General features: G+C 38.4%; 1 protein-coding gene across 1 annotated transcript; it reads right to left on the bottom strand.

Moving 5' to 3' along the window:
• Positions 1-3,044: 3,044 nt before the first annotated feature.
• Positions 3,045-26,623, bottom strand: FAM171B (family with sequence similarity 171 member B). The gene is made up of 8 exons (XM_026033730.1): positions 26,560-26,623; positions 12,435-12,668; positions 11,614-11,706; positions 11,058-11,216; positions 9,382-9,549; positions 8,817-8,933; positions 8,120-8,243; positions 3,045-7,703 (listed from the first exon to the last, which is right to left on the bottom strand). The coding sequence occupies exons 1-8, from the start codon at positions 26,621-26,623 to the stop codon at positions 6,371-6,373; spliced, it is 2,292 nt and encodes a 763-aa protein (XP_025889515.1). The 3' UTR covers positions 3,045-6,370.
• Positions 26,624-27,483: the final 860 nt, after the last annotated feature.

Here is a 27,483-nt window from a genome sequence, read left to right as displayed (position 1 = left end):
CATGKTTTTCTTTAGTAGAAATGGAACTAACACTGTGACTAAATTAAGAATTAGTAAACTTTTAAGGATGATGACAATAACATTCTTTTATCATCAGAATTATAGTAATCAGAAAAATAAGCATTTTTAATGATATTTAGCAAATAAAGTGGCTAGCAAGACAGGCATGTTCCTGGACAATGTATGACTTCAAGGACATTCAAATAAAAAATAAAACATCGATAACTTTTTAAAACTATTTATTATATTGCATAAGCTATAACATTTTACAGATATTACATTTTCAGCAACAGATACATTGATACTGTAATAAATACTGAGAAATGAAGACACCTCTGACAAAATATAAAAAGATAGAAATATTTTTAAAAATGGCAAACATTAAGCATCTTTCCTACGAGCAATATTTGTATAGTGTTTCTGAAAATGATTTGAGCCAAAGAAATGAAGTGCTTGTTTGAATGTACGGCTCCAACAYGCAAGGTGGTGAGCACAGGCAGGGCCATCAGCTCTTCTGTGCTTCAGCACCTCGGAGTTGGGTTTTAACAAGCACTGCGCTCTGAGGAGCGCTGAGAAGTGCGTGGCTGCACAATACCAGGATGCTGTGAAAATAGTCACTCCCTGTTGTAAGACAGTTGAAGTGCAACATGTGCTTCAAATGAAATAAATCAGTGCAAATGAAGAATACTGTACCAGTATGTTTGGGGAGGTAGAGTAGATAAATGCTTACGGAATCAAACAATTAATGGGGAGAAGAAAAGTGGTAAAATAATTTTAAGCTGAAAGTGCTAGTATTATGACACAACTTTCCTTAGCTAGGCTTACAAAAAAAATCGCTTCAAAAGTATTTTTAACAGGAAACATTAAATACTGCTTTTAAAAGAACTGTAACAAAATTAGGTACCTAGCTCCACTCACTTGCTGCTTCTACTGGCCAGGAGCTTAAAAAGGACTTTTATCAAACTAGTAACWCGTATATATACAAGTGTATTAATTTCATTTTTGAAGTTAAAATCTGAGTCAGTTCTATACCTGTAAACGAAGTGATCTCAAGATGCTTACTTTTATCTTAAACTGAATCAAATCCTGCATACACATTTTTAAAAGATGCAACTCTTCAGATTACTAAAGATATACTTTCACCCTTTTTCAAACATAAAATATATAAAGAAAAAAAAGGATTACAACAGTTATCATCGACAACATGCAGGAATCAGTATTCCAACATAAAAATACTAAATCTGCTTTTTAAAATATTATAAAAGCTACATAATTTTAAGTATGAACTGGGGCTTTTTGGCTAACAGAAAAAAAAATATATCTGCGTGCTTTTCAGATATTTAGGTGTCCCACTGATAAAATAAGTTTGATGAAAGAGGAAGGCACTTCAGCAGGCTATTTAATGTCATATTTTTCCATATAAGCAACATTTCATATACAGTAGCAGTGAATGTAGTGTACTGCAATTTAKCTTGCAAATCACTCCATGAATATCAACCTACTTTGCTTTTTAATTAATAAGAACAGCTTAGACTGGTGTCCATTCATTTCATCCTCTTTGGTACAAACTGCTGGACAAAAAGCAAAGCATGCAGCTACATGTTTTCATTCTTATATCATAGACGATTTTCCATGCATCATCATTCCTAGATCTGCATTGGTAAATTTTATCTGTCATCGTCAAATCCAGCTGTACTTTCAGGTTTGCATGATATCAAACATAAGATTTTCCATTATTTTCTGATAGTACTATAAAGATCTTTTCAATCAAATAGATTTTTTGAATTTTTTTTTTTTTTGAATTTTCTAATACTTGTCACCTGATAGAAACCTGTAAACTACTTCCGATTAGCTTATTCAAGGGAACGTGACAAAATTCATGTGCATGAAACTGTATGTTGTTTAATTTGACCACTCCATTGATTCAGGATATACCAAGGAACTGATCCGAGCCAGGGCTGTTTTGCATAAACAGGCCTTGGCTAAATCCATCTGCCACCTTATCAAAACTGGGTAGCACCTGGAACCAGTAGCACACTTGGGCAAGAAGAGAAGAATCTCAACAGCGTGCATGGCAGGGAAACCATGGCAGGGAAAGCGCCCTCAGGTTTATTAACCACCTTTCATCTTAAAACACAAGACCAGTTTTGGTCTCGAGTGTCCTACAAATACTTCATATATACAGGCATGCACAGTTCCAAAGGAAAGGTGACATTTTTTCAAGACGTGATGGTGCAAAAAGCATGTGGGGAAGGATCAAAACATAAAAATGTTTGGGTTCTTTATAAAGAGTCGATTCCACTGAAGCCAAGTTCCACAAGTACCAATTTGAAAATAAGCATCAGAAAGAAGCGTTCCCCTGTGATTCACCCTCCACTCCATCCCTCTTTCCTTCGAGGGGGTTTGTGCTCATTGCCTCAGTCACACTGCACTCTGCTCATGTTCTCAAGGCCATCGACCTCCAGCCTCAAAAAATATCGCAACCTCTGAGTGGCTCTGTGGTCTTTCTTTCCAGGAACAGTTTGTCATCAATCTACTTCCCGTACAGACATACTACTACTTCTTGTATAGGCACAATTTTAGCRCTGGCATTTTAGCCCTACATTAGTACTGAAATATTGAGCCAGCAGAAGAAATCTGTTACATGATTCATCTAGATTCTCATATAGAAGTCATATGGATTCTATATATAGAAATACAGATGAGCACTAATGTGACCACAAAGAAATTCCATAGTGATGTTTCTTCTACCTACATACACATCATGTAGGGCATCTCTGAAATTTAAGACTTTAGGACACAGTGTTGTCTTAAACTCCTCTTTTAATGGATGTAAAGACAAAAAGAATTTCCATCATTAAGAGGTAATATAAGTTTCCTGTGCACAAATTGTGACATACAGCTGGAACATGAAGACTCAGACAACATACTTTATAAATACAGAATATAAATATGAAGTATAATTTTAATTTATAGTTATATAGAGATTTTTAAAATCAAAGATTTAATGTTCATGATAGGGCCAAGGAAGCATTCCCTGTCATGGTGTGCTTAGGGGTTTCAACCATTTTCACACAGCATTTGTGCTCCCTGATACAACTGTAGCCAGTAATTCTGCTCTACAGACAAGTTTYCCTTATTCTGACACAGAAAACATAGGTATGTATTCACTTTAAATACAGAACTAAACTTTATTGCCAGCCTAAGTCATGGTGTGGCGAACTATTGAATTTCACGCAGAAGAGTTAGCGAATGGGATCTACAAAGAATGCAAATACTTGACTGGCCTACATAGAAACAACAGCTGGCAATGAAGGCAGTCTTAAAAACAGTATGGCAAGAACTGCAGCATACACTTCCCAGAAACTAGCTATTTGAGAATTTAATCCCTGGACACTTCAATTGCTTTGCTAAAGGAAATGCTTGTGCCCCATTAGCTAAGGGAGAAGCAAAGTTCTAGCCGAGATACAAACCCCCMGGCAAGGTCCTGAGGTGAGAGTGCTGCCGAAGCCCAGCGCTGCTTCGGGACCTGCCAGCACACGCTTGGCGTTTTGTATGGAGAGGTCACTGCTGGGGATGTCTGAAGATGCCTGTTTTTCAGAAAGTCCTACTCTATTTTTCTTCCTCCTCCTGAGAAGCCTAGCAGCAAGCAGCTCTTCTAAGGCYCATTCCTTCCGACTTCTGAGCTGGCTAAAAGCTGAAGTGTCCCTTACTTACCCATGACCTTTAAAGGGCACATTTCGTACCACCATCCGCACAGGGTCACACCGTGACTGAATGCAGACGGCCAAGATCTCATTTAGATGGAGGGCACAAACCTGACAGCCGCTCTGCTCTGTGCCAGGCACCTGCCCCACRGGGTGCATCTCCAGGCAGGGCAATTCCCAAGTCCCCCTCCTGCAGCTGAACTTTGCAACGTTGCTAATCCTTTGGTGAACGAATGCCTACTTGGAGGCAAAATGGGTACAAGGGGTGCAAAAATTCATTCTTTTGAACTTACATGTATGTAAGTCTTCTCCTGTTGCCTTCATTTTTTAATGACACAAGTAAGCTTGAGGAATTACCTCTTTTTGGTTGGTCTAATGAAACATCACATCAAAACCACACAGAATCTGCAGCATATTTTCACTGCTGTAAGTGAACAAAAATAGAGAGATCCATTTAAGATTGACTGGTATCTCAAAACCGTTTGGCTTGACAGCAATTTTCTGCTTGTTTTGAAGAACAAATAGCATTCCTTTTTTTGAGAAGGGTCTCCTCAGAAGTGATGCAAYTGTAAGAGCAGAGCAAAGTCAAATGATCTCTGGGATGAAACGTTTGCCTGTATTCAAAATTTAACAGACTCCTAATATATGTAACAAAGCAAAGGATAAAAACATCACTCTAAGGGGCTCTAAATTGGAACTGAATATCTATTGAAAAAATATGTTTTGTAGAGGAATGAGGGAGTTACCTAAAAACCAGTACCAAAGGCATACTAATACAGCAAGCCATCTTTACCTCTGAAGATTGTATGATTAAACTAGATTCTTTCTTTTGGCAAAACAAAYTTAMATATTTAGCTACACACCTCTCAAAMGTACTTTGAAGCACCTTCACACTTGTGAAAGCAACAGGAATATTGTATTTTGTTCYCAAAGCAATTGCATTCCAGAAGAAAGGCAGGGACGTGGATGTCTTGCTGTTACCATTCAGGTAACTCTGCATATTCTCAGAGCGGTGCCAGACACCGCCAGAAGAGACCTTTTTTTAGCAGCAGCATTTCCTGAGCAAGAGCTCTAGGGCCCCCAGCTGCATAGGGTATTTCCCCCTCCTGGGTGCCGCCCTTGGTCACATCCTGATGGCAGGTCTGGCCAGGACAGAGACAGGCACCTTCTCCTTGCATACCCTATTTTTCTGTGGAAAGAAATTCTGAAGTGTGGGCACAGAGAGCAGCCTGGTAAGTAAGAGGCAGGGACATCAGCACAGCTGGGCAAACCACAGACTGCGCCTGATGATTTATAATCCACYGGTCAAACCCCAAATGCCGGGACTTATTTCACCAGGAAAGTAGCCCAAAAGCCACAGTAGAGCAAATATGGTCTACTGTATGAAGCACAGTAAGGAGCGTGTCTACTTTTCTGTTAGCCAAAGCTGAACCTATCACTTTGACAAGATGAACATTAAAAATAAAGAATATATTCTGATGGCCTTTTCCTTCCGCTATACATACCATAGTTACATATCATGCATTTATGACTTTTGGTAACAATTTAACTCCAAGATGAGTCAAGAAGTACTTATACTGTATACAAAGTTTAGAGATCCCCTTCCTCATGCTCATTTAAAAAAAAAAAAGAAAATTAAAAAATTTTAAAAGTCTTTCTAACCTCTTTGCGATGCACAGCCTAGGACAAAAACAGCTCAGGCTGGCAAAACAGGCAAATAAACCTCTGATGATCTTGAAAAGCATTATTTGTCTAAACTTGCATACTTTTTCATTACGGGTCAGATTCTACCTTAAATTTACAAACCTGCAGGAGTAAAACACTATGATTCAGAGCACAGCTGGCTCCACAGCATGCAGAAGAGCAGGTTATTTCTGCTAATGAAGTGAAAACATGCCCACCGGAAGCAGTAGCAGCAGCAGCTTAAAATGCTCCCAGCACCAGTCCTCTTCTGTGAAGGCAGATGCTTCACAGCAGGTGCCGATCTTCAACATCTACCATTCACAACAAAGCAGGTTAAACTGAAATGGACAATGTTTTAAGTTAAGACAGCAGGGACTTGGGGGAAGAGAGGCCACAGAACTCGTGCACTTTGTATCTTCTGCCGGGCACAAAGAGAGAGGGCAGTTCTGCCATGGAGCTTGTGGATAAATCCACCAGAGCTCATCTGCTGGTGTCTTGAGACTAATTTATGAAACTTCATACAAAGAAGTAGTGACATATTCCTACAAAAGGTCACATATAAAATACTGTACAGATGGTCACATTTATTAGGAACAAGGCTGGGGAATGGCATTAACCACCCTACCAACATATTAGCAACAAGTATAAAAAAATTAAAAGATGTGCCTACATTTCTCACTATGCATTCCAAAAGATGCATCCAAGAACAACAGGCTAAGTAAATTGTGTCCCTTCCCTACAATGCCACTGAAATTAGGAACTGGAAAATTTTAACCATAATGTTTCTCTGATAACAAATCACATTGAATATCAATTGCTCAGTTGAAGTTATAGTAACTCAGTCTGCATATAAAAAAAATGTAACTTGTCTTGACACTAGAAAACAATGTTTCTATTGTAAACCCAGCACTGCAAAACGACACATGAAACCCAGAGAGCATTAACCAGCAGGAAGAGCAACAACACAAAGCACATGTGTTTTAGTTTATAGGAATAAGTGGTCTCTCCTCTCTCTTCTTCCAAATATTAGTTTGGCTATCTCTTTTTGTGATAGATAGTCTCTCCCTTTTTTTAGCCAGAGGGATGCTAGACTCACGATTTCCTGTTACAGCTTTTCTTCTCAGACTTTCCTCATCGTGTTGTTCTGTGTCGGGCCCATTTCCTCCATCCAGAATGTGTCTCACAGCCTGGTCCTCTGGAGTGCAAACAGTGGTCCCACTTTCACTACTACTCAAATCCAGATCTTCCAAGTAAAGGATCTTAGAATGAGGCATACTTTTAATGAAAGTTTTCTCTCTTTCCAATTTCCTACCGGGATGATGCTCATTCATATCCACACCAGAGTCCAGACTGGTATCATTGCTCTCTGTTTTTCTGCCCTTTTTCAGATCTATAAAGGAATGCCTCACCTGAGCTATTGGTTTGCCATCTAGGGACACAAACCACGCTCGAGGGTGCGGCGATGGTTTCCCTTTAGAGAGTTCCAGCAACGTTTGTTCTGAAATACCTTGAAGTTCAGATGAAAATGGAGTCATTACAACTGCTTCATTCAGTGTGCCTGGAACAGAGACAGATTCTAGCAAACTGTTAGTGTACCGGCTCCAGTTTGATGTTTGAGAGGGTAAGCCCTGTTCACCATCTAAGGTATTTTGTTCCTCTCTGCAGACAGAAGGCTGTGGATGAGAGTGTCCTGGCATTTTGGGTAATGTTTGCATGTAGCTTTCTCGATTCATGGGTTCCATCATGGGGCTATAGACCAACTGCCCTTTTCTTGGCAAAGTTGCTGATTTAGCAGCATGCAATTGTTCTGGTGAGTGGAAAAGGTCAGAAGTTTGAAGAATAGCAATTGGTTGATTGTAAATATGCATTAGATGTTCGGGAATACGGGAAAGGCCATACATTTCCTCTTTCAGTGGAAGGTACCTGTTTGGGTCTTGAATGTCCCTTGGAGCCTGGGAAATGTTGTTAATATGCTTTGGCTGCTGTAAGTGTCTAACTCCGGGATTAACCTCCACAGAATGGGTTGAATTTCTTGTCTGACCAGTCTGGCGAGTTGACTGATAAGAAGAATCCTCTGTGTAGATTTTAAAATTGTCCCGTGATTTTCCATCTTCTGTTTCTGCAGATGTCTGTCTTTGAGGGCTGTAGGAAGAAATCTTCGGYGCATATAATTGTGACTTATCCTCTAGTTTTACAGACCCCTTGACAAGACTSGCATGATTTATGAGAGTTGTTGATGTCGTCTGATCTTTTTTCATGATCTCCAGCCTGGTTGTATTTTTTTCCTTCTTTTGTGTGTGACCACATTTGTCCCTATGCAAAAGAAATGCAAGATAACTGTACAGCATACTAGCAAATACTGCACTGTTCACTGCACTACCTGAACTACCTGATTTTGCTAGTTACTGGTAGAACTTACTGCTAGAAGAACTACTACTAGGAGATAAGTAACTGAAGTAACTAGTTACTTCTAGTTACTAGTAAGTAGTAAAAAGCCACTAGTCACATCATACTAGCAAAATATGATGTCACAAACAATTTTAAGTTTTGCATATCAGCAACATTATTAAAGAAATATAGACTATTCTACTTTGGAGTTTAATGCATTAAGTGAACAAGCACTGTTTTGAATATAGTTAAAGAAAAAAGTCTCAAGTATAGGAGGCTATTTTTTTTTCTTCCTTGAAGGCCATTCATGCTGAGCTAATTACAACTTAGTTCTTACTTACCGGCAGTAACAAAGAAGAACAGCAAAAAATCCAATGATAATGACAACAGTACCTCCCAAAATGGCTGTAAGGAACACTGTGTGATAGGCTGTTATGTCCTTGGAAACCGCACTAATAATAGATTCTAGATTTTCAAAGATAAAAACAGGAAAGAATTAGTTTTCAAAAAACAAAGATTTTGACTTTATGTGTGGAGTTGTCTCTGATAAATTACACTGCACTTTTCCAGTGATTTGTGCTCCTTTTTCACCTTGCAGTCTCAGCAAGTTTGAAAAATACACAGACTGCAGTTCCATATAATGGACCTTTGAGGGTTCGTCTCGAACACTGAAGCATTGCCATGACGCCGCCTCAATTCCAGTCAAGTTACACTGGAATTAGATTTCCAAAGTTATTTAAAAGCATGGTCTGTATTTTCTGTCTAGTGCTTCTGTTCTGTCGAGTGCTAGTATTCAATTTTGACATCACGTATCTCCTGCAAGCACTTCCGCATAAGAATTAGCAAAATCCAAATGTGCAGGAGGTCTAAATAATAAGGCATCTACTGGGACCACTCAACCCAAGTCTCATCTGCACAAGGATACCCTATCAGAATTCCAAGTTATGTTCAAAGTGTACCTCATTTTTCTCTTTCTATTGTTAATGGAAAYCATTATTTGGGTTATTCAGCAGTTTCTTTTCTAGTTGTCTGTAGTACCTCTTGTTCCAGGCAGTGGAGCTGCTATCCAGTAGCCCAAGTGTGGGGCAACATAGGTCCATACTAATTGATGATTTGCTTCTTTTACCATTCCCAGTCCCCGGTTAACCCAAGCACCTGAAAAAAAAGGCAGTTTTAGCCATGCTGTAGCACTCCTCTATATCTAAAACCATCAGCAACTTAATTAAAAGAAATATGTGAAAATCAGAAAATGTGGAAGTTAGTTCAAGTTACATTAGGAACATCTCCCCCGTTATCCACAGGACTCTGTGCCCTCCTCATGAAGCGGCAGTGAAGGGCTCAGGCTCTGTGCACGTGCTACAGCTCAACGCCCGTCCTGCAGAAACAGTTGCCTCTATTGGGGAGGTCCCCCTGGCAAGAGCAAATCACACAGGTTTTGGGGGTGGTGGGTTAGTTTGCCATGCCCTGGGCTCTCACCCAATCCCAGTGCCCATATGCCTACCTTCCCCACTACACATACACCCTACCTGGCATGTCCTGGCTTAGACTCTAATCTGCCTCTTTTTGAGGCTATGTGGAACAAACAATAACTTTGCACACTTACCAGTTTTCATATCAAATGTCCATGCAGGAATAGCTTCTCCTAATTTTACACTACTTGCAGGAAGAGGAAGTGTAATATGAATAGGACCATTGACTTTCAGTTCTTTCCCAGCCAAAAGAACATTTACACATATTGCAGCAAGAGGTGTCAGTTCAATGCTTCTGAAACCTAAATATAAAGAAATATTTTATCTGTAGTAGTCCTTTCATAGTATTGTTCTTAATAAATATCAAGAAACAATCATCATTATAACTGAAGGAAAGCTCTCATTAGGACCCAGCTACACAGTTAAAAATCATTAAACTTGATCAAACAATATTTCTTCAACTTTTGAAAAAGCTTCTTGCTAAATTTTGTGATAAAAATACATTTAGTCATTGCTAAATCTGTAAAAAGAGAAATGGACCTTTGACACACAGGTTCAACATAGCTGAATCAGTCAGCAAAATCTGATGGCAGGGAATAGGAGGAAAAAAGGATTTTCCTTTCAGACAACTTAGGACACACACTGAAACTACCTATGTGAGGTAGAGATGATATAAGAATGTTTGTGTAATTGCCATTTACAGTATACATAACACAAACTGAAGATATGCTGCAAACATACAGCTGCTACATTTCTCTTAGTCAAACAGTTCTCTTAATAAACTTCTCTGTAAGGATTAACTTTCTAATTTGGTAGTTAAAACTAACGGAAGAGTTAATCACAAGGCTTGTCAAAGCACTCAAAGGAAACTGCATATACAAGGATTTACAGTGCAGCAAGAAAGTTTGTTTCCTTTGTTTTCCTTACACTTATTTGTAAACCCTTCAGAAGCCACAGTGTGTCAGTATGGTGAAGAGAAGCTGAAACAGAATTATTAAGTASCAGAATAATGTTAAATGTATGCAAGCTGTTGGAAGCTGGTGCAGAGAAATCTGTTGGTGCATGGGATGCCAATTAGCTTCTACCTACCCTAGAAAGAAGCCTATTCCTTTAGGAGTGTATGAATAATTTAACACACATGCCAGACAGATGTGAAAGGAAAACTGGAAGAGAAAAAAACACTGCTTTATACTCTCATGGTTTAAAGAGGTGAAACACAAATGCTAAAGGTACTAAGAATATGTATGTAAGTGGAAATAGTAACGTATGTGATGATTTTAACTCAATGAAAATTAAAGAGAGCATCCAAAGTTCAAATGAACTAAGTAGAAGCTTCATCACATCGTGAAACAAAATTTTGAAGAGCCTCATGGCTCTGGGTCCTTTGAGACTAGAAAGAAAATAACAATGGGAAATGGAACCATAAGCAGTATGATTTTCCTGAGATTATTATCCAAATAAAAAAAATATTTATTATTCTATCACTATATAAAAATGTACATTATGCTTTTATATTAAGAGGTTCGATTGCAAGAGCAGAGTTATGACAACTCATGAAACCACTCACATGTTCCTCAGTGAAATAGGTGTGTAGAAAACATATTACCATGCTTATACAAGCTTACAGAGATGAATTATCTGTGAGCCAAGTTATAGCCTTTGTAAAATATTTATGCTAGGTGTAAAGCTCCTAAAGCCAGATCCAAGAATTCCAGTGAAAACATAGAAAAAATAAAACCACCATTCCACTGCCTTCTTCAAGTTCCTACAATTTACATACCAAAAATGTTAAATAACACTTCTACTATACCTGATTTGTTTAGAAGAATTCCTGTTGTGTAGAAAAAGCCATCCACTTTTAAAAATTGCTCTGGCACTGTCAGATAGGCTGTAACATTTGTAAAATGGTAATCTGTTGGAAGTTTTATTAAAAACTTTGCAAACTGAACACTTGGTTGAGATTTGGCATCTGAAAAAAAAAGAGAGCAATATTTTGACAGTGATGGTGAAAAGACAACCAGTATTTTTATTAGTGCTCTGAAATATACTCAGCACAAGAGTTTTTTCATAATAAACTTTCTCCAGATGCTGTAAATTACTAGTTTGGTATCTGTCACACTACAGAGTTATCTGAATATCTGGCCTTGAGTAGGTGGGTAATATCTATTTTTTCTTGTGGAAAAGACAGCTCAAGAAGCCACTGGATAAGTAACCTTTACTTTCCACACAGGATTACAAAGGTTGACAAAGTTACCCTTGAAAGAGAATATCAATGTGTCTCAACAAGTTAYTTTTAAGGAAACCCCTTATGTATATATGTACACATACAAAGTGCTTAGCGTACAGTCTGCATGTACCGAGCTTACCAGAAAATTTTCCAGTAATTAAAACAGTATCTTCAAACAGCCATATATTAGCTGGACTTTGTGGAAACAGGGAAAGCGTCACAGACGAGTATACTGTGGAAAATGATAAAATTATATTATCCCATGCAGGCATCTCAAAATCTTCCAGAAGGTTGCATGATTGTGAAGGAATGGTGAAGAAAGCAGACAAAAAGATGAAAATGTCTAAAAACAGGACAAGTAAGTAACTCCTCTAGTCTTGAGTGTAAATTACATTGGTTAGACAGGGAGATCTATATGGCACTACTGTTTTCCCTTGAGAAAGAAGTGGCTAGAATATTAYGGATAGGCCACCTCACTTCTCTCTTCTTCAGAATTATGGAAGTATTTTGCAAAAACAAACTGAAATTRCTGTATAGTGGAAAATTCGTTGGGAAACACTGCCAAAGTAGATCTGTAACAACAGAGTAGTACCCAATGCAACAGYTGAGCTAAGACACTGCAGGAATCATTAGAGAAAACATGATTTTTGACAAAGTCAAAACACAGAGCCAGCCCTTTATTAACAAAGTCAATAAACAACTTCTCTGAATACACTCACGATATAGCAATATAACCTATTCAGACTTAGAAAGGAGTGTTTTCAGCTTTTACAKTAAAAATAAACTTTAAGAAATCTAACAGATTTGTCACCCTTTTATCTGCACTGGCAGGCAAAATCTCCTTGAACTGATTTCACTCTATCATTTTCAGTGGACATTAACTAGACAGACTGCTGAAGAGAAGAATTTCTATCACCTACAGATAGAGGTTAATAATGGGATTGCAAGAGGCTTACGCACTTGGCATTTTCCCAGTCTTCCAAGGCAAAGGTGTTAACAGGTAGCCATCTTTGTATGAAGCAATAGTTAAACTTAATCCTAATTTATATGGAACTGTTATTAATACTGCTCCATTGCTTCCAGTAAGAGTAGAATTTGTCTTCGTATAATTAACAAACACCTCTACAGTTGCCTGTTGCAGGTACTGATGACTGATGATGTCGTTTACTTGAACTTTCAGTGTAAACACAGATCCTACAAACAGGAAAAAAAAAGAAAGGATCATAATACATTCACAATACATCATGTCTAAGGGATGTTATTTATCTTCATCTAAAATAAGGCTCCTGTCTAGACAAAAATAATGTAAGGTTATTGTTTACTCCTTTTCATAAATAGCTTCTTTTCCACATTACTGTTTCTTAACATTCAAATTGCATTCTATGCACTGCTGCGATTATCCCCCAAAATAGTCAGCACGGTAATTGCTGCAAAAAACAATTAGGCTGATCAGATGCCTTTTGAATGCTTTGCCAAAACAAAGCTTTTCATTTCTACAACTTTTTTTTTTCCCCGTCACCTTGCAAATAAAGTGGTCTATGAATAAAGGATGGCACCATTTCCTCAGAGCTGTGTTTGTGCAGTAAAAGGGGAGAGCGGACTTTCAATKCACAAACCACTTGGCATCCCAGGAAGCTTCAGCAGATTATTCATTTCCAGTTACCAAGCAGGATGATGACTGCACAGACTGGATTTAGCCCATTCTCCATCTAAGGAAACTCGTATCATGTCTTATAGCACGGTTGCAGCTGCCCAGGGTAGCTACACTAACATACCCTAAAAGCTCCTGGAACATAGAGAATTAAAAGGAGAAACTGAGTTCACTCTATACATTTTGCCAATCTACTCATAGAGGTTCAGAAGCGCTGATTTTGCCATCGCCGAACTAATGCAATGGGTGGGCAGAGCCAGGCCTATCTTCATATCATTTTTTTCTAGATGATGACTACTTTGGAATTGTGCTGTTTTCTGGTCAATACAACTTGCCATCACTAGGCTGGCTATATCTCAGCATTAAATACACTTGACAGAATTTCTACAATTAGAAAATGAAGTCAGTCTTAGCTAATTAGATTTGTGCTGCCTCAGCACAGATTTGTCTTTTGGCAAGGCCTCTGGAAAGAAATACCAGCTTAGAAGAGGTTGACGCGTTTGCTGATAGATGCTTATGCAGCGGTAGCAGCTATTTAGAAGGGAAACAAGCAGCTCTAAGGTGCTTGGCATATTTCTGAAACATCACTGCCAATGAAACAACCCCAGCCCTTGGAGTCTCCCCCCTCAGTGCCCCTCAAGCCACTGGCTGCAAATGAAGGAGCACAAGGGCTGTAGCTCAGCCCCCTCATCAGGGCCCAGGTCAGTCCTGGGCCCCCTCCTGCAGCAGCACCGCTGCCCACAGACAACCACAACAGCCAAGAAAGCCCCCAAAACAGCCCTTGCCTCCTCGAGAGAGCACTGCCCAGGAAGGCTGGCCGCATGCCTTGAGACCAAGGCAAAGGCTCCCTTTCCTATTTACTATTAGTTCCTACAGCAGGAGAAGCTTCCAACCTCAAGCACATAGCCCATCACCCAGYTAAGCAACTACCACATGAGACCAGCGACCATATTTCAAGGTTCCATCAGTTCCTTCCTTAGCCAGAGACTTTTCTCATCCTTGCCTACAGAATGTTTATATCAAATTCACAAAACCTGTGTTTTAGTGAAATTGCCTGCAATATATCAACATGCTATCAGCTAATCAGATGACAAAGAAGTGCTGTGCAATTTGCTGAGTCTGAGTTGACTGAACAACCAGATTTCTTCCATCCTTTGTCTTTCTAGAACACCATATTTTTGGAGTTAATCTAATTAGGGCAATTAAAGGTGCACTGACCTGTAAAGCAAAGATCACATGCCCCAGGAACAGCAGACTGTACCATTGCAACAATGCATAGGCAACACCACCCAAAACCATTAACAGTGTATTTAGACTACACCATCAGCATCCATCTGGGTTCACTAAAATGAAAAAAAAAGTTTTTTTTTTAAATAACCCACAAAATAATAACTACTTAAGACCTCCTTAAATATACAGTACTGATAGAGATGAGCTAAAAAAGCATATCTAGTGCAGTGCATAAAAATGAGGGCAAGCRATGAGAGCAGCTGGGTGAGGCGAAGGCACGCGAGGCACCTCAAGCCTCCCTGCTGATGCTGCCCTGCCCTTGCTCGTAAGCACTGAGGTACTACAGGTTTTACTGCCTAGCACAGGGCATTACAATGATACACTGAGGGGGCCCTGGACACTAATGAAACTATTTTATGGCTGTGCATGACAGTTATTATCAGATAGGAGGATAAGCTCCCTTTGACCAGTTTTCAATTATTGTGCTTCTCATAGCTATCAAATAACCTGCAAACATGATTACTACTCCCCTATAACCTAAAGTAGGTCCCTCTTGCTAGCTTTTTTTGTTGTCTTACTGCACACACTTAGGTATACAGCTGTGTATGGATATGTACAGAATAAATTCTAATTATAGACAAATAATTCCCTATACTCCCAACTGATATCTCATCCAATAATTGCTTTTTTTCCTGTTTTATGGAAGATGTTTTTGTGCTTATATGCTACTCCTTAAAATAGCAGCATAAAATAAACAAAGAAAAATATATTCCTCCCTAAAATATGACACTATGACACTATAGGAACGCTACTAAAATGGAAAACACTTGCAGTTGGTTTTGTAACTAGGCAATTTTAAWTTTGCCTTTATCCAGTATTTAAAAATATCATCTAAAATTTGTATTTTTCAGTGCATTAGAGCTGAATTCACACTATTCAAAAATGTTTGCAAAATGTCTTTCATGTCTCTAGCGTGCAATTGAAACCAGTGTCTCTAAAGCAGGGAACCTTATATTTAGATATCAACAACTTACATTACATGACAATAAATATAATGATTCTACCTAACTAAAAAGAAAACTACTTAGAAACTGCTTACACAGTTTTATGAATCTAGTACCAGCCTAAAATTCCTTTGCCTCTCTGCAAAATTTCTCTGGAAATTAAAATTTTCATCTAGTTCAGAAAGAGCTTTATAAGAACTAACCATGAGGTGACTGAGTGAAGAAACTGTGTGTAGGAAGCCTGTCCTGGCTTACAGGGATAGCTAAAGCCTGTCCATGGCTGATTCGATTTTTAAGCAATGTGATGCACGGTAAGCAWGATGACTTGGATAACTTTAAATTGTGTGGTTTGCTGCTTGAAATATACTTTGAAAGCAGGAGTTCCTGACACTTCACTTCTGTATGTGGTGCTGTTCAATAGCGTTCAGCTAAAAATAAAGATGTGAGATTATGAGAAATGTTGTACTAGTGCAAAGATCTTGTAAAAAATAATATATATATTAACCTGGATCATAGATAGCAGAGCTAATCAGCAGCATCTGTTCCATTTGAACACGAATGACACGTTCAGTAGTGATAACACTATAGAATCTTTTCAGTGCAGTTCAGTAGCCTCACGCTTGCCTAAGGAAATATTTTAATGCAAGAACGAACATTAAGATGTATATTCAAAAGAGCATCTTTGGCAAAAATTCCTGCAGCAATGCAGAATACATTACTGGCTTCCAGGCACAAAGCAACAAAACTGGGAAAGTAGGGCAGCAGACTATTCACATTGCCCTATTTCTCATCAACCCATATCCACAGAAGCCGCTGACAAATTCACAGGCTTGAAAGGATCTAGGGATGGATCCTAATGCCTTTTATACAGCAAAAATCTTTTTGTTCTGTACAACAGACACTGCTTAACTAATCAAATCTACCTGACTACTGCAAGCACGTGCTTCATATTCAAGATATAAAACGTGACAGATTATAAATTAAAAAAGAAAAAAAAGTAACATTGAAAAAAGATCTCACAACAACAAAAGCCTACACTCGAAGGACARCATTTTTTTACTGAACTGGATGATTCAGTTAAAGCCAGGCTGGTCAGGTACGCTTTTCCTTGGTGAGGGGGTGAGGATRAGGTAGGGGGTGGGGCGTCTAGATTTAAATTCCAACCCATTTTCAAAGTTTTTCAAACTTTTTTTAAAATAAAACCATTTGCTTCAAATAAAGCATTTCTGTCATAGAGAAAGCGCTTCGTTACTTCTACAGCATATGTTGTGACACATAAACGCAGACCACAGTGCCAAGGTCCTTACATATCTGCATATAAGCAAGACAAAGCAAAAAACCCTGGGAGCTCATTTATGTGGATGCACACATCATTTCAGCRCATCCTGCAGTCTTAAGGAGGCCCTTCTTCCTGACTTGCTGGGATAGAACAAAAATAGTTGTTAGAAAACTTCTCACTCACTGTCCTGCTTTCTAAATTACAGACCAAGACCAGGTTGTTCAGCTCTTAAAAGCAAACCCAGTTGTTTCGAGCACTGGGTGCTTTTTACACAGCAGTGGAAGAAGAAATGAAAATGTAAAAATTTACTGTAATATCAAATGGAGACCTCTCTTCCTTGTCCACATTTTTTCTGCACATTTATTATTCTCAGAAAAATCGATCCTCTCCAGTTTCTATTTCTCTCTATCTTTTACAGTGGCATTTTTCCCTTGAGAAACTTGTTCTGTGTCTCCTTCCTGCCAGCATTCATTCCAGCCCAGGGTAACCTCTGCAACGATACAATATTTTAGCCCATGAGAGCACTGACTGTTAAGATAGACAATTACTTTCCTAAGGATAAAAGAAAGACAATTACTTTCTTAATGATAACATTTTATAAGTTTCATAAATTAATAAGTGACAAATGCATAAAATATAATCAGACATGTTGAATCAAACCTCTCATAATGTGTTTTTTAGATGGAGACTACAAAACTAGCAAATTGAAAAACTACATAGGTTCACTCAGCCAATTAGCATGTGATCCTGAATGAAATTCAGAGTCCATAATAAATCAGCAGGTCACAAAGACTATTATTTATTCATCTGTTTCAGTGAGCCAAAATCCAGTTTCGTGTTAGAATATATCCATCAGGCAGCATGGAAAAGTTGGCTACATAGTGAGATACTGGAAGAATATCATATATTGTAGATAAGGACTGGATCTATTTTGACTTAAGAGGTTTTGGTAGAAAAAAAAGAGAAGTAAACAACATGATCACATTGTTTTAAGGATAGACTGTCTTCTTTCTCATAATCATACATTTTTTCCTGGAGAAATATTTATAGACTTCTCAGCATGCTTTCATATAGAATTCAAAGTTAATTTTTATATGAGAAAAGCAATTTTGTTTTTTTTTCTCATATGTGCAGTTAAACATACCAAGAGTATTTTTGTTTCTGTTAGAAACAGAATAATGTTCTCCTTTCATATCAACATATTTCTAGAACTTTTACTTTGAGTGTGTGTGTATATACGTGTGTGTGTGTATATATATATATCTCTTTGACAAACCATAAGATAAAAGGGAGTATCACTGCAGATAYATTCCAACACTAAGCATTACTAAAAGTCAAACAACTTCACAATCACAATATGACCAGCCTTAAATATCTGTWTTGCTGCATAGGTACATCAATATAGCACCTTCTTAAAGTTTAAGAATAGATCAAAAAAAATTCTTTCCTGTAATTAGCAGCTGCTGAATAACACCACTATGTTTACACTTCCAATCAGATGCATAATGAAACTGAAATAGCAAGATAATCATTTCCACAAATATTGATAACAACTAAATATTGACAAAATTTAGGTCCCATAAAAATAAAGAAAATAGAATAGTTCTTTATAGGCTGCTATAAAGCCTATAATCCTATAAATCACAAATCCTTTGTGATTATTGCTGTACAAATACCTTCCTGGAATGGTCATGCTTATGAAAACTATGCAAGATTGTCATCACACCAATCAATAATGCTATAAGCTCTCAGTCACCTACTCAATGRAAAGTATTCCCAAATCCTTTCAGGTGTATCTAGAAAGATGCATAGAATAAGTAAAAAATAAACATTCCTCTTTAAATATTTTAGGTCCTTCTTGAATAAGAGCTATGAAATTTAGACATGAAAAACAGCTGTAAACTTTCTATATGAAATACRTTTTATTTCTGTGTTCCCTTAACACTGCTTTATACAAAGAGCTCATTAGAAGAATCCTATTGGAATACTTCTAAATGAATACTAGATGCTGTTACAAGGTACTCACTTGGTAAATGGTTGAATGCTATTTTTCCCCACTTGCTGCCTGCTTCATTCAACTTGCATATTAAAATCAGAATGTTTCACCACCCAATGTGGAATATGTGAATTCACAGCATGTGCTAAATCAGAGTCTTCATCATCAAAATATATCTCGCATTTTAATGTATTGATATTCCAATATATAAAGAATAAGATATTCAAAACAATTCAAAATTGACACATGATAGTGAAGCTACGGATGGCAATTAAAATTACCATAGCAATCTTGCATTTTTATTTGCTGCTATTCTGCTGCAAGTCAGACATCTGGCATGACTGTTCAAACTTCAGTCACTGTGCAAGCTAAGAAATTTGCCTTCCTATGGAAGAAACAGCCTCACATATTTAGGATTCACTTCCTTACTAGAAATATCTTTATTATATCAGATTACTGAGATTAACATGAACATTCCAAAAAACGAATTAAAATTAAATAAAATGAACAATTATTAAAGATCGATTTGCTATTATGAGAAAAGATAAAATTTAGCAAGAGGATTCTAATAATAAAACTCCTGTGATTAAAAAGCATAAAACCTTTGTACCTGTATTGTAGAGGCTATTTTAAGCCACCTTTCCTAATCTCAGCTTACTCACGGTCTAGTATCAAACCTGGGATGTTCTTATTTTTTCAAAAAATGATTGTCTACAGCATTATACCCTGGAAAGCTGATAGAATGAAAAGGACTATTAAAAATTCACACTCTGTTGCAGAACAGTAGGAAGAAACTAAAGGTGAAAATAATCAAACACATGTCGTTTTAGACCTCCTATCTAAAATATGCACATTATAACATATATACTCCATAAAAATGACCTAGTGCTRGATAATCTCCAAATACACTCACAGAATCAATCTGGACAGAGTGCTACATTTCCTTTGGCAGGCCCTTTCTAGCCCCACTCCCCATGGGGCTCTAGCTTTTCTCTCTCAATCKTAACCCTAACCCAAGACCTGACCCTAGGCTTGAGATCACCAGCTCTAGTGCTGGCTGAACAGCAAATGTGCTCCTAGAACCAACTTGGATATGGTGCTCCATTTCCCTTGGCAACTCCACTCCCCATGAGGCTCTAGTTATGATGCCATTAGTTAACAATACACATTTCCCACTCACCAACTTCACAATCAAATCTTCAATTTGTATTCAATACCTAAAAAATGATATAAATAAATCTGAGACAGAAAGACAGACAGAAAGACAGACAGACAAACCTTGGTCTGTCATCTGATAAAACAAGATTGTTTCTTATGGTGATTTTTCTAATGTTTATGCAATCTAATCTCTTAATGTTCAAAATACTTGGATAGTGGAAGATTTCACCATTAACTGCGCAGTGTGAATCRCCCTACTATGACCTAGTGGTAGCTTTTTGGGAGTGTGCCAGGATTTGTTCCACAGAATTCTTTTGGGTTGTTCAATAGAATTATCTGGAAAAAAATCTCTGCAAGTCCCAAAAATGTTGCCTTCATTTGGCAGATAATGAAAAAGGTCACAGGAAGACAAAACAGWGTCCTCATCAAATATGACATTTAATGCCCTAAAGTTTTTAACCTCAAGACAGATATGCCTGTAWAAACTTCCAGTGGAATACTGCAACCTACATAGCAGAACTTCAAATATCACTGCGTGTTACTTACTAACTGTGAAAGAAAACTACAGATATGTTCAGTGACATGATGGTCATTATTGTTTTCTGAAAATACTTTCCCCAAAGCTACAAAAACCTCAAATTGCTGCTTGAATAAAGATATTTTTGTCATTACAGAAATATTTATCTATCTTATGCTCACTGGAAAAGATATCCCATCCCCTTCAAGGAGGGCCAGTGTGTATTTCTAGGTGCTCAAGAGGGCTTTTACTGAAGTCCAGTTGACAAAGCAAATCATCAAAACTAAACAAAAAAAAAAAAAAAAAGTAAAAACATAAGTGATTCATTCTTACAAAAAAATACTGCAGATTTCTATCAATTTTAATTAAGTAGAATTCCACATATGTCATAAAAAGATTCAAACAGAAATACAATTCAAATTATATCAAACTATAAAGCTAAGCAATTAAATCAAGACTGTCCCTTTAAAAATACACCACTTCCACACACAGGAGCGCTAGGCAGGTAAAGTGACAATACAAAACAGATTAATGTCTTAACCACTTCTACTTTGAATCATTACTGTGTCTTCACAGCTCAGCACAGGATCAAGTGCTCCAGGATCCAGTTTAAGGATGGTTGTTAGAGATGAACATGCAATTATCAGCCCACCAGCTGAGCCTCCAACACACACACACCATTGACGAAGCTGCACCAGCTCTCCCTTTGCAGCAGGTGRCCAAATTCCTGTAGAGAGTAATCAGCACTAGAGAAACTAGGCCAAAATACTGAAAATACATTGTTTGCTATCAAGACTCAAAATGGAACATTAGGTGCTTCTTTCCCCCCCAGAATAATCAGATTCTTTCAGGACCTGTGATGTTGGGGCAGCTTTTGAAAGGTTCCAACCAGACTGAAGGAAACAAAGGCATATAARCATTTGTGAGACTATCTGATCCACGAACTACAGAAGAAAACAGGAGACAGACTTGTAAAGGATAGGAGACAGACAGAAACATCCCACAATTAAGTGAAAAGTTTCAGTGAAGAAGCTTCTGCCCAACTCTGTATCGGAACCACAATATCTGACACCTATTTTAAGTCACTATTTCAGTTAATTTAATTACAGGATTTTCTCAGCACTAGTGGTCCACAATCCAAAGAAACTGTCTCCTGATCTGTGCTTCTTTGCTCCTGGGGCTATCAACAGCAGATCCAGAATGTAGGCCCAGCAGGAGGATCTGACCATGTAACCTATCATCTTCAAATGTCTCGTCCTCATGTCAAAGTGGTAACTATCACTCCTGAAGCTTGAACACTACCAGCTTTTAGTTGGTAGGCTCTTCTCAAGCTTGCAGTATAGAGCTTAATCACAACCTGGGGGAAGAAACAGAAAGAGAAGAAACTAAGGGRGAATTAATAAGGGCTGCAAGGAAATCAGGCAGTACTGATGTCTCCACTTAGTGAGCCTTGAGGGGCTTATGCATACACAGACTAGAAACAATATCAATCACTCCCTAGCCCTGCCAATCCTACAGGTCACACAGGATGGCTCTCAGGAGTCAGGAACTCTAAAATAACAAACAAAAATAAAAAACTAGTATCATCAGGGTCATGCATGCAAGCACAATAAACTGCAGACCTATCAGTATTTTGTTTACAAGAATGCATAACTTGTTTGCATCTGAAGGACAAGGAGCACTCAGAAACTACTAGTTACAGTAGCTGGCCCAGCTCAGATGAGAAGACAGATTTTTTTCACATTATCTACAGATATTTAACAATTGTCCATGCAGTTCATAACATATGATAACTTGTCTGACAGAACTGCCACACTTTATGCCTTTTGCTGTGACTGGGAGGCAGCACTTAAAACAATGAGTGCTTTGGGAAGGTCCTCCACACGATGGCATTATGCTGCTGTTTATCACTTGGTTAATGGGGACAGTCACTTTACTGACTGTCCTCAGGCAAAACATCTAACCACCACCCTTCCTGATCTGTTTCTCCCAAAAGGATAGGGCAATACTTCAGACTGTCTTGTCCGAATAGAATTATGAAAGCATCAAGAAGGCTGCACAAGCAAATGCTAGAGGAAAAAGAGGGACCCTCTTCATCTGTGCTGGAGCTCCAGACCACACTTAGAAGAATGGCCCTCTCCCAGACACTTGATGCTTTTCAGGCAACTATGGAGACCTAGGATTTGGAGTTACAGCCTGAGCAATGTCTTCCTAACCAAATACCCAGCTTATGGACAGCAGGTTTAAGCCGCTCCTGTAGATTAATTAACTTCTCCTGAGCTTTCTAAACTGACATTTCCCAGCAGAGGCTATTTCAGCAATTTGTAAAGCTGCACGTTCACATCCTCCCTTCAAAAATATGCTCAGAGCAGGAAAATTGCTTTCAAATTAAAAAAAAAAAATAAAAAAAAAGGTCAAAAAGAAACCAACAGAGCAATTAAGTAATTAACTTGCGGCTTGTTAGATACAGCTCCTCCTAGACATGTGGAAGAAGATTATTTGGATGCTAAGGCCTTACAAGAGCACATATGATGTGCTGGAATAYCTCTGGCAAACTAGAAGGAAAGAGTAGGTATATCTGGTAGATTAAGGAAGCAATTAATGCAATTCAAAATTAAACAAGGAACCAACAGCACAACAACATGATAGAACAGATGCATCCTTTGTGCGTCATTTTCCCATTCATAACAGTAGAATATAGTAAGGATAAAATACACAGTATTCAAGATGCTAAAGCAACTCGCACTGTTTTTCTAAATTTGACGGATCATGCCAAAAATTAAGCATATTTTGAATAAAMCTTCCTCAGATCTTTGCCTCAGATTGCAAAGACTTTCTCTACTATCACCCAGTTTACAGATAACGCATGCTACAGATCCCCAGTGACAYAGATCAGCAGTTGTATTTCAAATCCCGCAGCCGCCTTTCTTCAAGCGGACAGCAATTCAGTGAATGCTTTCACATATCAGTTGGTCTTTGATGATATATCATCTGCCAGAAGATTGGAAAAAAGTAATGAAACTTGAACAAAACAAATAAGAACCGTAAAAATTACCATGTTGCAACATACAGCTTCCTGCCATCACTCCTTACTCTTGCAACCTTCCACTTCCCATCAAGGTGTAATTGTAGGTCCTCTTCCTTTGACTACTAATGCACATTTCTGTCATTGTTTCTTTCAGCTTTTTATTGGGAAAACAACTATCGACACAAGCTTCTCAAAAGAAAACACCTTGAATTCCAGAATATGATGGAGTATAATATAGAACAAATTTAATTTAAAAAATAAAACAAAAAMCCTGATTTCAGCATGGGACATTTTGCTTACACTTCATCAAATATTTCCCTGAAATTAAAAAAAAAAAATGTATTTTTCAATCTGCTCTCTGAGAAAGAAAATCTCCCAAATTCTCTTTTACCAGCAATTGAGTGACCTGTCAAGGGCCACATGGACACAAATACTCTTACAAAAAGAGTAATTTTTCATCTCCCCAAATTTCATTCAGCTTTTTCATATAAGAAATGCAKATTGATTCCAACTGAATGCCTATACCTGATACATCTAAAAGCAATCAAAAGAGTCTTTTAAAGACTGCAAACCATCTTCTCCATTTCCCAATAGGAAACAACCTGTAAGCTTCAACAATCTAAAAATAAATCTCTTCCATGATACTGATTATTTTCTTACACCTCTTGGATGAGAACACTGTGTTGCCTGTTGTAGAAAAATTTCAGCCCCAAAGCATATCACAAGTCTCTAATTATGCAACTCTAACTCCTTGAGAGGGAGCTGCATCCTCTGTAATTTACAGCCATGAAAATTGATGAATATTTTCCTCCTTTATTCCTATAAATGCTACATGCTACAGAATCTCCTATATATATTTCAGCTCTCGTCTTCTCAGGATCTATGACTGTAACAAAAGCTTCAATACAAAATTGAATTTATTACCGCTCTGTCCCCTGTCCAGTGATGACAAGAGAAAATTTTGAGATTACTCAACCAAGCAACAAACTGTTCCCACAGCAATGTGTGTATCTGTATTTTAAAAGGTGCATCAGTATGCAGTATTGTTCCCTAAATTCAAACCCACATTAACAGAATGAGCTATCAATTCCAAAAGCTATTCTAAGTATTTAAACAKTACCTACTTCTCTTAAACAGCCACAGTTCTCGCCCTCTCTTTTGTTCAGAACTGCTATTAGCTGTTACCCTTTTTTTTAATATTACCATGTTATCATTTTTATCTCMTCCAAAACTCAAAATGATCTTTCTATCTTATTCAAAGCCACCTCCCAAGTATTTCAAATGTAATTTAAGGTTGGAAAATAAAAATAACTTGAGCATTAAAATAGTGTATAACATTCTGTGTGTTGTTAATACATATAGTGCCTGTTTACATAATGGTTGTCTTTTTCCCAAAATAATCTTATTCATTAAGGACACATAGTATATTTGCAACAGAACTGATGCAGTTAAGTATCAATTAGTGGTCTCTGTTTTGYCTATTACACAATACCTGCATTATAAATAAGTTAATGCACCACACCCAGAATATCCTGTGGATCTCAAATACTAAGTCATTTTCATAAGGATAAACACAGTGAGAAAAACCAAACGGTTCTGCTTTGATTCAAAGCCAGAATTAGAATTTACTAACTGAATACTCCAAATTCTCAATGGCTTCTCTTAATCACTGCTACATATCAAGAGTCCAGATTTCTAAAACYGCTACAAAGGAAATCCAAAAACTCACTGCCTGTGTGGATACAAAGTGAGACTGGGTCATGTTGCCAATCACCATGRTAGCCACAGAGGCCTGGCTCCTTCTTCCTGCATATTTCTTTTTCTGAAGTTTGAAATAATAGCTATATTCATGTCAACACACATCAGAGTAACTCCATGAACTGAGCTCTTCTTGTGCTTGCCTTCTTTGTCTAGTCTTTGAAATCTAGTTATTTCTTTGGCAGGGGTAGCTTTGCTGTTGTTTTTATGGGAGGAGAAAGAGGTCATAGAGAAGAGAGGATAGAGAGAGAGGAGGAAAAAAAAACCCACACCTGTACCTCCTCATTACCACACATGGGTATCAGCTGCAGGTCTGAAGCCAAGCCTTTGCACCTGACTTTGCAGAATTCAACGTCTTTTCTGAGAGACAGCCTAGTAATTACACTGGCAAAAATCTGTTAATCCAGGAGATAGCTGATCTGTCAAGCTGTATAATTAGCTTGAACATAACAGGGGTATCAAAAGAGAAACATCAAATGAGAGAAAAGGCTGCATCCCAAAACTTCATCTCTGCACGTTCCCTCTCTCAGGATCCTAAGGTTCCTTCCCATCTGCAATACCACACACACACACAAAAAAGCCAAATTCAGGCAGATTCCATCTGCTTCCTCACTTCCAGCAGCAAGGCTGCTGCCCAGCTTAGGAGTTCCCTGCACAGGGCCTGCAGCCACAGCAGGAACATGCTTGGGGCTCTTCAAAACAGTCCTGTTGAGGCATTATTGCTCTGCCAGTCTTCTGAYGGAAATGCAACAATCACTTATTTTGCCTGCCTTTTGGCAGTATTCCGTCAAAAGAGATTACTATAGCAAAAAGAAAAAATATCTGAATTTGGGCCCTTTTTAAAAATTCAAAAATATTCTGGTATTCAAAAATTACACAAATACTTTATAGAAAGTACTTAACAGATCAAAACACGTAGGTCTGTAACAAGTCCACTATAATAATAAAAGTCTTATAAATGTTAGGTTTTTTTTTTTTTTTTTTTTTTTAGGATTAATCAATACAGGCCTCGTCAATTTTATATAAGATAAAAAATTACCAAGCTCTTTCAAAACACTGAAAGATGCAGTATTGAGCAAGATACAGTATTGAGCAAAAGAAATAAAGCAGTAAATTTACTGAGGATCAGCACAAATGATTTTTCTAAAATTCATAAATCAGCCCTGATTTATAAAAGCTGTGTGCTGTAGAGTAGCTAAGTGCAAGTTACATAACCGCAGCAACAGTGTACCAACAGCACTGGTGCCAAATCGAGGTCCAAAGATTTTTATCAGCGTTAAAGGCAATAAGATAATAAAGCTTCTTGAAATAAAATCAGTATGTGAGCCAAAAAGGATCATTCAGTCACTAAACATGGTCTTTTTTTTTTTTTTCTCTTCAAGAGCATTCAATTCCAACGATCAAGTCACATGCAGAGGTCATAATTCAGGATCTTTGCTTCTATTTCCTAATTAACATACTTACCTTGATGGATTTCTAGAGATTCACTCCAGCAAATTATTAAGCATTTGCCTAAAACTAAGCTCATTTAGTATCTTTTTGAATCAAACAGAAACATGCATATATGCTTGCTAAAAAAAAAAAATTCAAAAAAAAAAAAAAATCACACAGCTAAACATATGCTTAAGTGATTTGCCCATATGGAGCCTTGGTGCTAGAAGGTCTTAAATAATTAATGCTCAAAACCATTTTGAAATTCTTCCATGAAAGGCAACACGATGAGAGAAGGAATGGCTTTATCCCAAATTTGGGCCTTTAAGACCTCAGAATATCATTATTTTTCCTCTATTTTGTTGATGAGCAAGAGCCTTACCACCTGCCCCAGTTCTGCCACTGGGTAACAAGCACAATAGCCAAGCATGATGCTGAAACAAGCACATTATTTCCACACTCCTGCATGAACCCCCATCTTCCCTCCTTCTGCAGGTGCTCCCCAGCACCCGGCTCTCCACAATGGCAGCCCAGGTGCGGCCTCGCACCTTGCATGACACCCATGGCCCTGCGTGTGGGACAGGAGCTCGGTGCCGGGCACTCGGCCACAGCCTTTGGGAAGGCCAGGCATGCACGACRGGGCGGTCCAGTGTCATCCCCACCGCCCTGGTGTCAACCCCCTGAGCCGGTGTGATCCCCACCGCCTCGGTGTCGCCCTCCCGCAGCTCTGTGGCAGCAAAGATGGATCCTGGGCGGGCACCTCGAGGCTTGTTTACCGCGCGCTCCCCCGAAGCGCGGCCCCTCCTCGGACACCACCACGTCGCCACCGGCCCAGGCGGCCCCAGCCGCCCCCCAACCGCCGTAACGGCCGCCAGGCAGCGCGCAAAGCCGCCTCCCCGCGCACCTGCCCGCGCTCCCCAGCGCGGTCGGTACCTGCAGCGGCGGCGGCGGCGCCCC

This window comes from Nothoprocta perdicaria, unplaced genomic scaffold (genome assembly GCF_003342845.1).
Source record: "Nothoprocta perdicaria isolate Ctin4 unplaced genomic scaffold, notPer1 scaffold_132, whole genome shotgun sequence".
Classification (NCBI taxonomy): Eukaryota; Metazoa; Chordata; class Aves; order Tinamiformes; family Tinamidae; genus Nothoprocta; species Nothoprocta perdicaria.
Note: the sequence above shows the minus strand (reverse complement) of the source record. Positions and strands in the feature narration are given on the sequence as shown.